Consider the following 17,336-nt stretch of genomic DNA (forward strand, 5'->3'; position numbering starts at 1 on the left):
CTTTTAAGTTTATTTATTAGAGTCACAAGTAGGCTTACACTGCAATGAAGTTAATGTGAAAACCCCCTAGTCGCCACCCTCTGGTGCCTGCTCAGGTACACTGGGGGAGAATTTAACATGGCCAATGTACCTAACCAGCACATTTTTTGGATTGTGAGAGGAAACTGGAGCACCTGGAGTAAACCATGCAGACACAAGGAGAAGGTGCAGACTCCACACAGTCTGTGACCTGAGCCAGGAATCCTGGCACTATGAGGCAGTAGTGCAAACCGAAGTCCCACCATGCTGCCCAACTGGGGACATAACATCTACAGCTTTTGTGATGTGTTTGTTTATTTCAGCATCAAGTGAGAGATTGCCGGTGATGGTGGGGCCTAGATATGTGAAAAAATCAGCAGTCTCCACTGTCACATTGTCAATGCTGAGAGATGGTGATATGGTAGCATCCTGGACCATGACATCTGTTTTCCTGATGCTGAAGGTCAAACCAAACATTTACAGATGTGAGAGAGAGTCTATCCATTTGCTACTGAAGATATTCCTCTGTATGGAATGTGCAGTATTGTTAGTGTAGAGCAAATCACTGATGAGGATTCAGTGCAATATTGTCTTGGATCCCAGCTTGACAATGTTGAACTGCTTTCTATCAGTTCCCTCTGTGAATGGCTGAAGGCTTATGACAGCAGCAAAGAGAGGAATATGCCAAGGAGTGTCAGCTCAAGAACACAACCCTGTTTGTCCCCACTGGGGATCTCAAGGGGATCCAATGTTGTTCTGTCATTGCTGACCTTACCCACCATGTTGTTCTGGAAAGAGGAGATCACACTGAACAGCTTCAATGGCAGCCAATGTTCTCCAGAAGCTTAGATAGGCCGCCTCAGCTCACACCTTCAAATGCCTCAGTGAGATCGATGAGGTAAATATATAGTTGTCTCTTTTGTAAACGGAATTCCTTTTGCATCTTCTGGACTGAGGTGATCATGCCAATTGTAGACCTTCCAGCTCTGAAACTGAGATCTGGGGTAAATGTGTTCAGCCAGGATCTGCAGTCCAATAAGGGCAACATGGGCAAACACTTTCCCATGATGCTCAGCAGGGAGATGTCTCAATAGTTGTTGCAATCACTGTGCTCGCCCTTGTTTTTGTACAGGGTCACAATCCTTGCATCACACACACCCTGGAGCACCGCCCCTCCCTCCTGCAAAGATAGAGATGTTTGCTTTGTAGATGCTACAGGAGTGCTGGCTTCCTGTGTTTGATGAGTTCAAACAGTGTGGAATCAGCATCTGGAGTTTTGCCCATGGCAAGTGAGTCATTAGCTTTGGTCAACTCCTCCACCGTGGGTTCAGTGTCCATCTCTGCCATGACAGGAAGGCTTTCTCTGGTGTCTGGAACATCTTCAGTGACAGTGTTCTCCTTGGAGTACAAGTTAAGTTAGTGTCTCACCCATTTCTCCAACTGTTTATTGCAGTCACGGTGATGACCTTTCCTGCCTTTGTTTTCAATGGAACTGTTTTCTTTGCTGATGGATCTGTTGTCTTTTCGATCCCTTCATACATGCCCCGAGCATTTCCTGTGTTGAAGGATGTCTGGATATTCTCAGAGCTGTAACCAGTGATCATTGGCACAATGTTGAGCAATTTGTTGGATTTTACTTTGAGCAGCTCTTAGTGCATTCAGAGCTTTCTTGCTCGGATATCTCTTGTAGTTAACAAGAGCAGACCATTGGGCCCCAATAACAGGTTCAATCACAGTTATGTTAGCCTCGAACCAGTTGCACTTTTCTGCTCTTGTTTCCCATATATTGAAAGTGCAGCATTGTAAATGGTGCCTCTAAGTATTTTCCATTTCATTTCTGCTCTCTGTGGGAATGCCAGAAAACACCTGTTCAGTTGAGTCACAGAACTGTTGGTTTTATTTGGGTTGGCCAAATGGCTGGTGTTGATGCAGACGGCATTACTGCTTTGAATGAAAAATACTTTTAAGAGTTGCATCCTCACCCAGTGCACACCATGGAGTAATCTGTATCACAATCAGTGCTATACTAGCCGCGTGTGTTGTAAATGCTGTTCAGAGAGTCATACCTCATGATGATCCAACCCAACTGATGCCAATGCCCTGATCTGGAGTGTTCTGAAAGAAGTTGTTAGTTACACAAAGCTCATGAGAGCTGCAATGTTTAAGTTGTCTCTGTCTGTTATCGTTTATCTTTCCTTGGCTATGACGTCCGACGCAGGAAGGCCATGCTTCATGGTCTGCTCTGTTAATGAAATGCCACAGTAGGTAAAGATGTTCTGGCTCAGGGATTCTGCTGATGTAGTGTCAAGGCTGCTGATAGACCTGGTTGTTTGCCTCTGTAATGGAGCAGAGTGTTGGAGCACAAATATCCGGGAGTGAACTGACCCTGTTTAAGCTGAGAGGCAAATGAACCACTTGTGGAGTGTCTATTGTTGAGAGTGGTGAGTTCCATACAGTGAAGCCTACACCTTATGTGTTTTGGCTGAACTCTCCTCCTGCCAGATGAAGGTGTCACATTTTTCTGTCAGTGGCCCACTCCTGGTCAGTCTGGTCTATCATACAGATGCGAGGCAATACTCAGCCTATCAGGTTCTATGTTGATCACACTGTCTTGCGCCATTATCGACCAGTTGCAAGTCATCCGACAGTCCCATGGACTGATGTTTCAATTTGCCAATCAACGAACTAGCATCTTTTTTTTGTTTTGTTTGCTTGTCAGGTGCAATGGATGCACTTGCTGAGCAGACACTCTGATCTCCAAGCAGCCATTGAAGCAGGTGGATTGTAGTATGTCAGCACTTTGCAAGTTGGGGGGCTGCCCAACCTGAAGTGGGCAATGACTGACCAGGGAGACAAGTTGGTCTCTCCCACTTTTGGAGAGTGTTGATGCTAGTGGATTAGAGGTGGTAATGGGACAAAGAAACAAGGTGGGTCCAGATGAACTGTAAATGAGGATCCAGGACCATTATCAAATATCCATCTACTATTGATACATCCCTACCTCTGTAACTGTTTAATAACTTCTTCCAGTTCCGATAAAAGGTTATGAATCTGAAACGTTAGGTGGAATTCTTCCATTTTGATACTGAGTGTGATGACAGGTAGCTCTAGTAACGTCCGTCCTGCTGACCAGAATATGAGGATCCGTGCCAATTTCTGCACTTGGAAGCTCACAATTGGCGAGCTGGAACATCAGGACCATGTGCAATGAAGCCAATACCCCTCCAATTCTCCTGGCAGCTGATTGGTTTGCCCATCCTCAGCTGACAGGTTTGAAGGTCCTGGCAGCATATTTAATTACCAGTTCATCACACTCAAATCATTCCCTCCAACCTATCTGTCTTCACCAGACCATGCAGAATCTCAGATACCAGAAGGAACAGGTTAGCAGCCCCAATGGGAAGTCTGTTCCACAATTCAATGACCTTCACCACGAACCCATCACACGCAAGGTGCCCATGCCCATAAGGATCTCTATCCACCACATTTGGAGTCTTAATCCTTCCCTTCCAGTAAATGACCCACCAGTAACATGCCACCGGGAGAAAGTGATGGGATTTAATGTCGGCAGATTTCTGACTTTTTGACTCACACCGGATTCACCACACTCACCTGCCATCAAATCTGCTGGTCGGAATTCCAACTGTTAACTTTGTTTTGCTCCCCACAGATGCTGCCTGACCTCCTGAGTACTTTTGGCATTTTCTGTTTTTGTGTGGGATTCTAAATTCTTTTACAATTGTTTCTTCCCATGTCTGGGCCTATCTGATTCATTGCCGCAAGTTCATCTGTTGCCATTGTGACAGCGCTTCCTTTCCTTTTCCTGTTTAAAATAAAGAAACAAATATTTTCCTGGAGCAGATTTTCCTTGTTGGAAGATAGACCATTGTGTGTGAGAGAAACTTGGGACCATTATTAAATTACTTTTGTCCTTCTACAAAGGCATGAACATTAAATACTGCAAATATAGAGCAGAACGTACAACCGGAAATATATCTGTACATTTATCTCCCAGTAAGTGAAGATATAAGATGTCATCTGAATCACATAAGTATCACACTAAGTCAGCGAAGCTCACTTGTCAGACTAGCATTTCTTGAAACTTTCTATTCCCGAAGAGAGTGTCTCCACTATAAATTTCACTTTTTCTTTAGTTGAACATAAACTTGACTTGTGACGCTTCCCCAGTTCCCCTGTGCCCAGGGATTGGCAAGTTGAGTTACCAATTAAACTTGCTACTGCTCTCTCAGGTGTGAGATAGCTGCTGCAGCTATTCCATTGAAGAATGACACCCCAATGATGATGACAATGAGCTGTGCAAGTCACCGGGACATTTTAACAGCCTTGACTGAAATGGAAAAACTTGGGGCTGACATTTAAACAGGATATAATTTACATTTCCAGAAGCAAGTCAGGTTGTGTGGAGCGCAATCCAACTCAGTAGCCTTGTCTTAATGTAAATTGGTCAGCAATCCCAATAGACAAACTTTCCAAAACTTGGCAATCAGTTACTGCTGATGCAACTCATCCTTTCATACATGTAATATCCTTTACCTCAGTTCACTCCCTACTTGAAAGGCGATGGAGGTAATGATATGTTTTTGTGGAGGGATGGCTCTGGTGCTTTCAAGTTCATTGATAGACAGTTCAGTAACTGACAGCTACGATTCTGCAGTATAAAATGGTCAGTAGTTAGTCCAACTCAAATTATCATGATACAGGCAAATACCTAGTCGTTGAGTGTTTGAAACCTAATTAAGACTTCAGAGACTTGAACACATAACCTAGGCTGACATTCTAGTCCAGTGCTTAAGGGATACTACACTGTTGGAAGTGGAGGAGACATTGAACTGAGGCCATGCCTTCCTCCTGAAACAAAGAGAAGAAGATTTGATACACAATCCTGAAAAGAGCAGGAGATGGAGGTTTAATCCAGTACTCTGGCAAACACTTATCACAGTAAGAAGTCTCACATCAGGTTAAAGTCCAACAGGTTTATTTGGTAGCACAAGCCACAAGTTTTCAGAGTGCTGATTGATAGGTTTATGGATGGAAAGGGTTTGGTTTAGGTTAGAGGGTCATTGCTTTTTAATTGGTCGGCGCAACATCGTGGGCCAAAGGGCCTGTTCTGCGCTGTAATGTTCTATGTTCTATGTTCTATGCTGCTTCTTCATCAGAGGGAGTTCTGTTCGCAAACAGGGCATGTAAAGTCACAAACTCAATTTACAAAATAATGGTTGGAATGCGAGTCTTTACAGTAATCAAGTCTCAAGGTACAGACAATGTGAATGGAGAGAGCACAGGTTAAAGAGATGTGTATTGTCTCCAGCCAGGAGAGTTAGTGAGATTTTGCAAGCTCAGGCAAGTCTTGGGGGTTACAGATAGTGTGACATGAACCCAAGATCCCAGTTGAAGCCATCCTCATGTGTGCAGAACTTGGCTATCAGTTTTTGCTCAGTGATTCTGCGTTGTCGTGTGGTGTGAAGGCCGCCTTGGAGAATGCTTACCCGAAAATCAGAGGCTGAATGCCCATGACTGCTGAAGTGTTCCCCAACAGAAAGAGCCTGGTGATTGTCGAGCGGTGTTCATTCATCCGTTGTCATGGTGTCTGCATGGTCTCCCCAATGTGCCATGCCTCAAGACATCCTTTCCTGTAGCGTATCAGATAGACAACGTTGGCTGAGTTTCAAGGGTATCTACCGTGTACCTGGTGGATGATTTTCTACCTGAGATGATGGCATGCATGTCGATGATCCAGTACATCTTGCAGAGCTTGCTGTGGCAAGGTTGTGTGGTGTCGTGGTCACTATTCTGATCCTGTGTATACAGAGGGCTTGTCTCTGCTCAGATGAGGGAGATTGCAACAGACACCTCCAGATGCTAAAAGATGCCCTCATAAGAACAGGATATGGTGCTGGACTCATTGATCGACAGTTCCGACGCGCCATAGCGACAAACTGCACTGATCTCCTCAGAAGACAAAAACAGGACATGGTGGACAGAATACCCTTCGTCGTTCAGTACTACCCTGGAGCGGAGAAGCTACGACACCTTCTCTGGAGCCTTCAACATGTCGTCAATGAAGCCGAACATCTCACCAAGGCCATCCCCACACCCCCACTTCTTGCCTTCAAACAACCGCACAACCTCAAACAGACCATTGTCCGCAGCAAACTACCTAGTCTTCAGGAGAACAGTGACCATGACACCACACAACCCTGCCACAGTAGCCTCTGCAAGACGTGCTGGATTATCAACACGGGTGCCATCATCTCACATCAGAACATCATCCACCAGGTACACGGTACATAGTCTCGCAACTCAGCCAACGTTGTCTACCTGATATGTTGCAGGAAAGGATGTCCCAAGATTCAGTACACTGGGGAGACCATGCAGACGCTATGACAACGGATGAATGAACACCAGTCGACAATCACCAAGCAAGATCCTTTTCCTCTCTTCCTGTTAGGGAACACTTCAGCAGTCATGGGCATTCAGCCTCTGATCTTCAGATAAGCATTCTCCAAGGCGGTCTTGGAGGTCAAGGCGATCTCACTAACTGTCCTGGTTGGAGACAATACTCATCTTTTAAGCTTGTGCTTAACTCTCTCTCCACTCACATTATCTGTACCTTTAAGACTTGATTACCTGTAAAGACTTGCTTTCCAACCATTATTTTGTAAATTGAGTTTGTGTCTTTATATGCCCTGTTTGTGAACAGAACTCCAACTTACCTGATGAAGGAGCAGTGCTCTGAAAGCTTGTGGCTCATGCTGCCAAATAAACCTGTTGGACTTTAACCTGGTGTTGTGAGACTTCTTACTATGCTTACCTCAGTCCAGCACTGGCATCTCCTCAAACATTGATCACTCAGTCAGGAGAAAAAATTGGTAATCTGTTTATTTATTTCATCAAATTTTGTGGGACTTTGTTGTGGATAAATGGCTGCTGTGTTTCCTACATTACAAAAACTACACTTCAAAACTAATTAATTGGTCATGGTGTCCAGACATTGTGAAAGGCTCTAAGTAAAAATAAGTCTTTGTTTTCTCTTTCAATAAGTTTATAGTTATGGACATTTTCCAAGTTTAATGTTGCTAAGTAGTGTAGGAATGTGGGTTCACCTTGCCCATCTGCCTCGTTGTTTGTGAAGTCAGCAGATGATGCAAGCACCGTTAAAGAAAGGTCACTCATTCATGTCTTTAGAGTTGGTTTTGTCACTGTTTATAGTAATAAGGTGATTGAGGAACATGAGTGGACCACATTACCATGGTATTTGAATTATTGGGAGAGATTGAGATGACCATAAATGTACCTTTTCAGCAACATGTTATCTGAAATCTTCACTGTGTCTTTTGATGTATTTTAATTTAGAGTTAGTATTCATGGAATGTGGAGATCGTAGGTAGAGATGGTACAAGAGTTTTGGGTAAACCACTACTGTAGTCATGCTGGAATTATGAAGAGTGATAACTTGAGTTCTTACAATGAATCTGAGCTCAACAATAATCATATAATACTGAACTGTGTTGTATGATTTTAAGTGATTATCCATGTGGGATTGTGTAACACAAATTTATTAAAGACAAAGTGCTGATTCTGCAGTTTACAATGGATAACTGTGCTGCTTAAAGTAATTAAATAGAACAGGAAACCAGTCCAACAATTGGGTGATGAGGGGTCTTGTTATTTTTATTTGAGGAGGTACAAGTTACAAATTGTGTCCTTTGAATTGTGTGGGCTGACACCAGATTTCTTATCATAGCTTTGGCATAATGCTGAGTAGAAAGCCAGTGAAACTGCACACACAGCCACTTTCAGCCACTCAGCTTACCTGCTAAAGTTATATCAAGAAGCTAGTAAAGTAAAAATAATGTAAAGTTTATGTATTAGTCACAAGTAGACTTACATTAACACTGCAATGAAGTTACTGTGAAATTGATCACCTGGCAGAATTCCTGTTTCAACATCCTGCTGTTGCTGCTGCTGTTTAATCTTTGTTTTCAGTAAAACTTGCTTCATTGTTTGCAGCCTAGATCTCCTGGTCTGAGCCAGTGCCTATTGTTCCATCATTCAAAGACCATGAGAAAATACAGGAACTTGTGTCAATTCAATGAACTAAGATCAATAATGAATTTTTGTTCAAACCATGGGCAACACTACATTAAAAAGAGAATTTATATTTATATCGTGCCTGATCAAGCCCTCGGGATCACTCCCTGGCTATTGATTGTTTTTGAAATGTAGTCACTGTTGTAAAGTGGGGAAAGCAGCAGCCAATTTGCACACAGCAAGATCCTACAAGCAGCAAATGAGATGAATGACCAATGATTCTGCTTTAGTGATGCTCTTGAGGGAGTGCTGTTGAGCAGGACATTGGGAAGAACTCCTTGCTCTTCTTTGAATAGTGCCTTGGCCTCTTTTACTTCCATTCAAGTGGATGGGATCTTGAATTAACAGCCCATCTGAAAATGGCACTTGTGGCAATGCAGCACTTCCCTGGTACTACACAAGCATGATTAGGAGTGCCAATTTGGATTTATGGACTTTCAGATTATTGTAGGGCTATGGGGAAAAAGCAAGGAAATGGGACGAATTGGAGAGCCTTTTGTGGAGCAGGTACATGGAGGCCAAATGGCCGCCTTCTCTGCCGTAAGATTCCTCGCAATGCTGAAATGGAGCTGGATCCAGAATCACCTGACTTGAAAGCAAGGGTGATACCAGCTAAATTAAATGACAGTACCAAATGATCAGATGTTGTGCGTACAAACTCACACTCCAGTTGTTAGTGAGCAAGAACTACTATAGAGAAATGAATTATCAACTCCATCTCTATAAATGTAATGTCTGTGGCTTTGTTCTGTGAGGAGGTGGCCACATACACATTCAGGTTGAGTGTGGCCTGTAAAGATAGTTGTTCTGTTTGCCTCTCATCTGTCTGACTGGCTATGAGGAAGGAGCATGGGGTGTCTGCCAGTACACTAATATCAGAGTGACAACATTGTTTAAGTTACAAGAGTCCTTTGAATCTTATTTCTACCAAAGTTCTTGATTATTTGTGCCTCTAAAAAGGGGGAATTTTTGTCTGAATTTTGGTTGATTACACTGGGAGGTTTAATTGGTTATTTTAGGAAAGGCTTTAATTTAGTCCTTCAGGGAGGAAGTGGAGAATCGATGGAAAGGGATGGGACAGGTTTCAAAGATTTGTACCTCTGATTAAACTTAGATTAAGTAAAAATCAAAACTCACTGTTTAGAATGCAAAGTGACAATGAACTGACTGACCAAGCCTGACCTATTTCATTGCAGTCCGTGAGATTGTGACTGAGACACGGCAATTGATTGAGGACAGGAAGCTGCTGGAGGCCCACAGCAAGCTGATGGCAATGGAGTGCTGGCGCGATGACATTCTCCTCCAACTGTACCGAGCTGGGAGACAGAACACAGAAGGGGAGCAGATTGTCTTGTCGTACTTTAGTGCTGTCGGTCAGCTTAACGAAGACCTTGCCAAGGAGCTCTGGGATGTTGTAAGCTGCAGCCTAACCCTGGTTAAACAGGACCCATCGCTGTTTGTCTCAGCAGTTCGTATAATCGAGCGAGAAGAGAAGATTGACCAAATGGCTATGGACAGCCAAAACCAACATATGTTTCTCCCCCCTGGACGGCCCAAAAATCTGCGACAGATGTTTTTTAAAGTTATTGAGCAGTCGACTGCAGCACAGTTTAGAGCAAGGCAAACTGACACAAAAGGACCAGGACTGGCCAATCATCTAGCAGCTTTGCAGAACAATATTCAGAATGATTTGAAAGTAGTAAAACACTTAATGGTGCAGTGCTGCCCTCCCCACTATAATATTCTTCAGACCTACGTGTTGCTACACCATAGTTGTCTTTCAGGACATCTACAGGATATCATTTCTTGGGACCTGGAGAAGAGTGAGATCTACACAGTGCTGAACTGGATACGCCACATCTACCACAGGTAGGGTACTGGGGGTGGGTGGCATACCTGCACAGCAGTCCGATCTGAATTGGAGTGGCATTTGGAAGTGTTTCAGAAGGGTTAGTTTGGTAAACAATGTTGTAATGTTAGATGCAGGAAGTTAAGATCTCGGAATGGTTTTGGTAAGATCTACCTGATGTGTTAAACTGACAAGGTGGTGAATAAATTTTTTTTATAGAGGTTATTTTTTGAGACACAGCTTTGACTCCGCACCATGGGATCTGAGAGATTTGGGTAAAAGGACCTCACTTGTTTCATCCTCAATCTGACAATGTTGACTGGCACATAATGTGCCAGTCTATGTGCCTGGAGTGAAGGGCATTGTTCCTGTAATCTCATATTCCAACTTGCCCTCATAAGGTTGTATGAGAGGATATATATTCAAACAGGCATCTGGATTGTGAGGCAAGTTTGGAGGCGGGATGGGGGTTGGGGTATTTAAGCCAGTGGGAGGCTGACAGATTGGGACCATGCAGCCTTCCTGCCTCTGCCCCAGTTAAGTCTGGAGTGGAAGGCTGGAGTTGAGGCCCATAAGTGAGCAATGGATGCCACATCCTGCCATCACTGGGTTTGCTTCTGGGCTCCCTTGATATCAGGAACTCAGACCCTCACCAACAGATCCAGGTTTGGGACTGGAGACCTGCTAGAGTCGAGCTGCTGCCCTGTTGGTGACCTTCTCCCCATCTTCTACAGGATTCCCAGCCCATGGCCAACAATCCACATTTGGCCCAGGGTCCTTCAGTGATCCTGTACCTCTGTTGGGTGTAGTACCTTAAGAAGTCTCAGAACACCAGGTTAAGGTCAAATAGAATTATTTGGTAGCACAAGCCACTAGCTTTTGGAGCACTGCCCCTTTATCAGGTGAGTGGGAGTTCTGTTCACAAACAGGGCATATAAAGACACAAACTCAATTTACAACATAATGGTTGGAATGTGAGTCTTTACAGGTAATCAAGTCTTAAAGATACAGACAATGTGATTGGAGAGAAAGTTAAGCACAGGTTAAAGAGAATATGTATGCCCTGTTTGTGGACAGAGCTCACACTTACCTGATGAAGGGGCAGCACTCCGAAAGCTAGTGGCTTATACTACCAAATAAACCTGTTGCACTTTAACCTGGTGTTGTGAGACTTCTTACTGTGTTTACCCCAGTCTAATACTGGCATCTCCACATCAGGCTTTAGTGCCAACAGCAGCCACTGCTCCCATTGGTGCTGTCTAGTGGACAGGATTTCCATGTGTGTCCTTGATCCCAGGGAAGGTCCATTGTTTTCCGCTGAAGTGCTTTATACACATTTAATGTGGGGGTGTAGAAAGCGACATGTGGCTCTCACTGGCTCTCCAGCTGGTGGGAAAAATCCCTATTGTCTCCATAGATACCACCCATAGAAAACAGCTTTGTGATTCTTCTCAGCATCATCTTCAGTGCTTTGCTCCTTCACATCTTAATGACATAAACTGGATGCAATACTCAAGACATGACCTAATGAAAGCACTGTGCAATCTGATAATGAATTTCTCTAACTTATATTCCATTATTTCCAATGTATCAAACATCCTATTGCCTTGCTGACTGCTGCTCTGTATTGTTTATATACGTTGAGTGTTAAGGTGACTAGGTCTCCTTCAAGTTCCTATTCATGGTGAACAGTGTGATCTGTGTCTCTGACCTTCATTTGCACGGTTCACGTTACATTACATCTGTTACTCTTCTGCCCCTTTCACTTTTTGTTCAACTCCTGCTGTTTCCTTTAACTTTGAAATCAGTATTAGGACTACTGCATTTCTTTGAATATTATAATGATCTAGACTTGGGCGCACAGGGCACAATTTCAAAATTTGCAGATTTAAGGTGCAAGGGGCAAGGTTTAAAGGAGATGTACGAGGCAGATTTTTTTACACAGAGGGTGGTGGGTGCTTGGAACTCACTGCTGGGGGAGGTAGTAGAAGCGGAAAGGGTCATGGCTTTTAAAGGGCATCTTGACAAATACATGAATAGGATGGGAATAGAGGGATATTGCCCCTGGAAGGGAAAGGGTTTTTAGTCCAGTGGGGCAGTATGGTCAGTGCAGGCTTGGAGGGCAGAAGGGCCTGTTCCTGTGCTGTAATTTTCTTTGTTCTTTATGACACAAAACTTGAAACTATTGCGAGTCTCCAGCACCATCAGCTCCAGCCAGAAATCAGAGTGGAGCTGAAGAAATTATGCGAATGTTCATTACCATCTATTTTACGTTTCATTATTTGGCTGGAGATTGAAATCTCCCAGCCCACTAGTGACTCCCCCACCCCCTGCAGGAGATTGGGGCTGCCAGTGGTGGGGGGAGGTAGTCAGGAGATTGTGGGGTGGAGGGAGATCCCACGATCCCATGTGACCAGGGTGGGCCTGCACACATCCAAGGGGTCCACGATCAGGCCATTGCGGGGGGGGGGGGGGGTGGGGGGGGGGTCACCTGGCCAGTAATGCAGGTGTCATGGGGCTGGCCAACAATTGAGCTGGCCAGTGATCGGGAGGTCAGCAGTACGGGGCTACTGTGCATGTGCTGATCTTGGCGCTGACAGCTCGGCACGTGCGCAGTGGCCCACTCAGTGCTATGCTGTCAGCCTCTCCAGTGGGAATAGGCCCCACCCACTGATTTTTGGACTGATCTATGCTGCGGCACTCTGCAGTGCACAGGGTGTGGGAGATTCATTTTGAAAATCCCGCTGAAAAAGAAGTGTAATTTACTCCAGTTTTTATGCAAATTTGACACTTAGTTTTTCTTGGGAGAATTGCCCCCATTTGTATCTCACCAACTGCTGGCTTTTCCCACAATATTTTGTGTCCCACAGCATTCTGCTCAGACCCTGTTCCTCCAGCAACCATGGTTTTCAAGAAATTGGGGTACCATTTTAAAAGGGACCGACAATCAAAACAAAAATGGATCCCCCCCAACTACTCCCCGACCCAGTTCCAGTAAATTCCCTCCCCCACAGACACAGGAACCATCCTCAATGGAAACCCCCTTGCCTGGCAGTGTCCAGGCAATGGTTAGCCTTCCCAAGTGTGTTACGACATACTTTTTTGGGTTGAATTCCGTTTGCCACTGTTCTGCCTACCAAATCAATCCATTGATATCCTCCTGCAGTCTATGGCTGTCCTCCTCACTAGTTACCATTCTACCAATTTTTGTGTCATCTGCGAACTTTTTGATTATACCCTTATATTTAGGTCCAAATCATCAATGTACACCACAAATAACCAGGGCCTCACCACCAAGCCCTATGGAGCCCCACTGGAAACAAACTTCCAGTCAGATAAACATCCCTCTATCATCACCCTCTGTTTCCTGTCTCTCAGCCACTTTTGGATACAATGTGTTGTTTTGCCTGGATCCCATGGGCCCTTACTTCCTTGACCAACCCACCATAACGGACCTTATCAAAAATCTTGTTAAAGTCCATATAAACATATAGACATCCAAATGCAATACCCTCATCAACATTCCTGGTTACCTTCTCAAAAACTTTGATTAAAGTTGTCAAACCCAACCTTCCTTTAACAAATTGGGTTGACTATCCCAGGTTAATCCATGCCTATCCAAGTGCACATATATTCCATCCCTCAGAATTCTCTATAGTAACTTCCTCACCACCAAGGTTAAGCTGACTAACCTATAATTTCCTGGTTTTTCTCTACCTCCCTTTTTAATAATGGGACAATGTTAGCATTTTCCAGTCCTCTGGTAACTCACCCCCACAGCTTGAGTGGACTTGCAAAATCTCACTCACTTTCCTGTCTGGAAACAATATGCATCCTTTTAACCTGTGCTTAATGCTCTCTCCACTCACATTGTCTGTACATTTAAGACTTGATTAGCTATAAAGATTCACATTCCAATCATTATTCATGTAAATTGAGTTTGTGTCTTTGTGCCCTGCTTGTGATCGGATAGGCTGATAGGATAGAGGAGGTAGATGTTCTAAGAGAAGATGTATTAGCACTTTTGAAAAACCTGAGGATCGATAAGTCCCCTGGGCCAGATGGAATACACCCTAGGATACTTTGGGAGGCAAGGAATGAGATTGTGGAGCCTTTAGCTTTGATCTTTGGGTCCTCACTGTCCACGGGGATTATGCCAAAGGACTGGAGAGTGGCGAATGTTGTTCCTCTTTTCAAGAAAGGAAATAGGAATGACCCTGGTAATTATGGGCCAGTTAGTCTTACTTCAGTGGTCAGTAAGTTAATGGAAGGGGTCCTGAGAGATGGAATTTATGACCTATATTTGGAAAGAATCAGTTTAATCCGGGATAGTCAGCACAGTTTTATGAGGGGTAAGTCCTGCCTCAAAAATTTGATTGAATTCTTCGAGGAGGTAATTAAGTGTGTAGACAAAGGCAGAGCAGTTGATGTTGTATATATGGATTTTAGTAAGGCATTTGATAAGATTCCCCATGGTAGGCTCATGAAGAAAGTAAGGAGGTGTGGGATAGAAGGAAATTTGGCCGATTGGATTAATAACTGGCTGTCTCATAGAAGACAGAGGGTGGTGGTGGAGGGAAAATTTTCAGACTGGAGGCCAGTTACCAGTGATGTACCACAGGGATCAGTGCTGAGTCCTCTGCTATTTGTGATTTTTATCAATGACTTGGAAGAGGGGACTGAAGGGTGGGTTAGTAAATTTGCTGATGACGCCAAGATTGGTGGAGTAGTGGATGAGGTGGAGGGCTCTTTCAGGCTGCAAAGAGACATTGATCAGATGCAGAGCTGGGCAGAAAAGTGGTAGATGGAGTTTAACCCTGATAAGTGTGAGGTGATTCATTTTGGTAGGACAAACTTGAATGCGGATTATAGGGTCAATGGCAGGGCTCTGAGGAATGTGGAGGAACAGCGAGATCTTGGGGGTCATATCCACAGATCTCTGAAGGTTGCCAGTCAAGTGGATAGAGCTGTGAAGAAGGCTTATAGTGTGTTTGCATTTACTAACAGGGGGTTTGAGTTTAAGAGCCATGGGGTTATGCTGCAACTGTATACGAACTTGGTGAGACCACATATGGACCATTGTGTGCAGTTCTGGTCACCTCACTATAAGAAGGATATGAAAATATTGGAGAGAGTGCAGAGGAGATTTACCAAGATGCTGCCTGGTTTGGAGGGTAGGTCTTATGAGGAAAGGTTGAGGGAGCTGGGGCTTTTCTCTTCAGAATGTAGGAGGATGAGAGGCAACTTAATAGCGGTTTATAAGATGTTGAGGAGAATAGATAGCATGGACATGCAGAGACTATTTCCTCGGGTGGATGTGGCTGTTACTAGGAGGAATAACTATAAGGTTCATGGTGGGAGATATAGGAGGGATATCCAAGATAGGTTCTTTACTCGGAGAGTGGTTGGGGTGTGGAATGGACTGCCTGCTGTAACAGTGGCGTCGGACACTTTAGGAACTTTCAAGCGGTTATTGGATAGGCACATGGAGCATACCAGAATGATAGAGTGGAATAGCTTGATCTTGGGTTTGGACATAGCTTGGCACAACATCAAGGGCTGAAGGGTTTGTATTGTGCTGTACTGTTCTATGTCTGTGTCTAACGCCCACCCACCTGACGAAGGGATGCCTGTTCTGAAAACTTGTGGCGTTTGCTACAAATAAACCTGTTGGCCTTTAAGCTGGTGTTGTGAGACTTCTTTCTGTTTTTACCAGTCCAAAGCTGGCATCTCCTCATCATGACCTCATCTGTGGCCAGAGAGGATTTGCAAAGTACTACAAGTGCTCTTGATACTTCCTGCTTTGCCTCCATCAACAGCTGAGATACATCTCATCTGGCCTGTGAATTTGTCCACTTTTAAGGCTGATGAACTTGTTAATAACTCCTCTCTATGTTAATTTCCTCTAATATTTCACAGTCTTCTACCCTGTATTGTCCTTTTCCATTATGAGGAACAACATAAAGAATTCATTGAGGATTTGTACCAACATCTTCCGGATCTACACGCAAATTACCTACATGGTCCCTAATTGTCTTTGCTCTTTCCTGATTATTCTCTTGGCCTTTGTGCATTTAAAAAGCTTCTTCGGGTTTTCCTTTGTTCAAAGGCTTTTTCATGCAATCTCTTGGCTTTCCTAATTTTCTTTTTAAGTTTCCCCCTGCATTTTCTGTGCTCCTCTAGGGACTCTGCATGTTGAGCCCTCAATATCTATCATAAGCTTCTTCCATTTTTTCTTAATCCTGACCGTCGTGTCCCTTGACATATAGGTTTCTCTGATCTTGGTCCCACCACCCTTTGCCTTTACAGGAATGTATTTGCCCTGTACTTCTGCTATCTACTCCTTGACACTGCTCTGACACATATTTTATAATAGCAGATGCGTTAGTTGTAATTTATCAAAATTCGCTGGAGGTGTCAGCTGATTGGCAAACAGCTAATGTGATGCCACTGTTCAAAAAAAGAGGTAGACAAAAGGCAGGTAACTACAGGCCAGTTAGCTGAACGCCCGTAGTTGGGAAAATGCTGGAATCCATCATTAAAGAAGAAATAGCAGGACACCTGGAAAAGAATGGTTTGATCAAGCAGACGCAGCATGGATTCATGAAGGGGAAGTCTTGTTTGACAAATTTACTGGATTTTTATGAAGATGTAATGAGTGTGGTTGATAGAGGGGAACTGGTGGGTGTGGTGTTTTTAGATTTCTAGAAGGCGTTCGATAAGGTGCCTCACAAAAGGTTGCTGCATAAGATTATGGTACACGGAGTTGGGGGTAAAGTGTTAGCGTAGATTGAGGATTGGCTATCTAACAGGAGGCAGGGAGTTGGAATAAATGGGTGCTTTTTCAGTTGGCAGTTGGTGACTAGTGGCGTGCCGCATGGATCGGTGCTGGGGCCTCAACTGTTTACCGTATACATAGACAATCTAGAGGAGGCAACTGAGTGTAGGGTATCAAAGTTTGCAGATGACACAAAGATGAGTGGGAAAGCGAATTGCGTGGAGGACACGGAAAGTCTGCAGAGAGATTTGGATAGGCTAAGTGAGTGGGCGAGGATCTGGCAGATGGAGTATAACGTTGGCAAGTGTGAGGTTATCCACTTTGGAAGGAATAATAGTAAAATGGACTATTATTTAAATAGTGAAAAATTACAATATGCTACTGTGCAGAGGGACCTGGGAGTCCTTGTGCATGAATCGCAAAAACTCAATTTGCAGGTGCAGCAGGTGATCAAGAAGGCGAATGGAATGTTGGCCTTTATCATGAGGGGGATGGTGTATAAAAGCAGGGAGGTCTTGCTGCAATTGTGCAAGGTACTGGTGAGGCCGCAACTAGAGTACTGTGTGCAATTTTGGTCCC

At 44.1% G+C, this 17,336-nt stretch overlaps 1 protein-coding gene across 1 annotated transcript in view; it reads left to right on the top strand.

Moving 5' to 3' along the window:
• Positions 1-17,336, top strand: part of exoc3l1 (exocyst complex component 3-like 1) — a 73,591-nt gene that overhangs the window by 13,547 nt on the left and 42,708 nt on the right. Inside the window, exon 3 of the mRNA XM_080188146.1 lies at positions 9,327-9,999. Coding sequence (XP_080044272.1) covers positions 9,327-9,999 — 673 coding nt within the window. The remainder of the gene's footprint in view (positions 1-9,326; positions 10,000-17,336) is intronic.

Source organism: Carcharhinus amblyrhynchos, chromosome 4, assembly GCF_965287045.1.
Source record: "Carcharhinus amblyrhynchos chromosome 4, sCarAmb.v2.hapA, whole genome shotgun sequence".
Classification (NCBI taxonomy): Eukaryota; Metazoa; Chordata; class Chondrichthyes; order Carcharhiniformes; family Carcharhinidae; genus Carcharhinus; species Carcharhinus amblyrhynchos.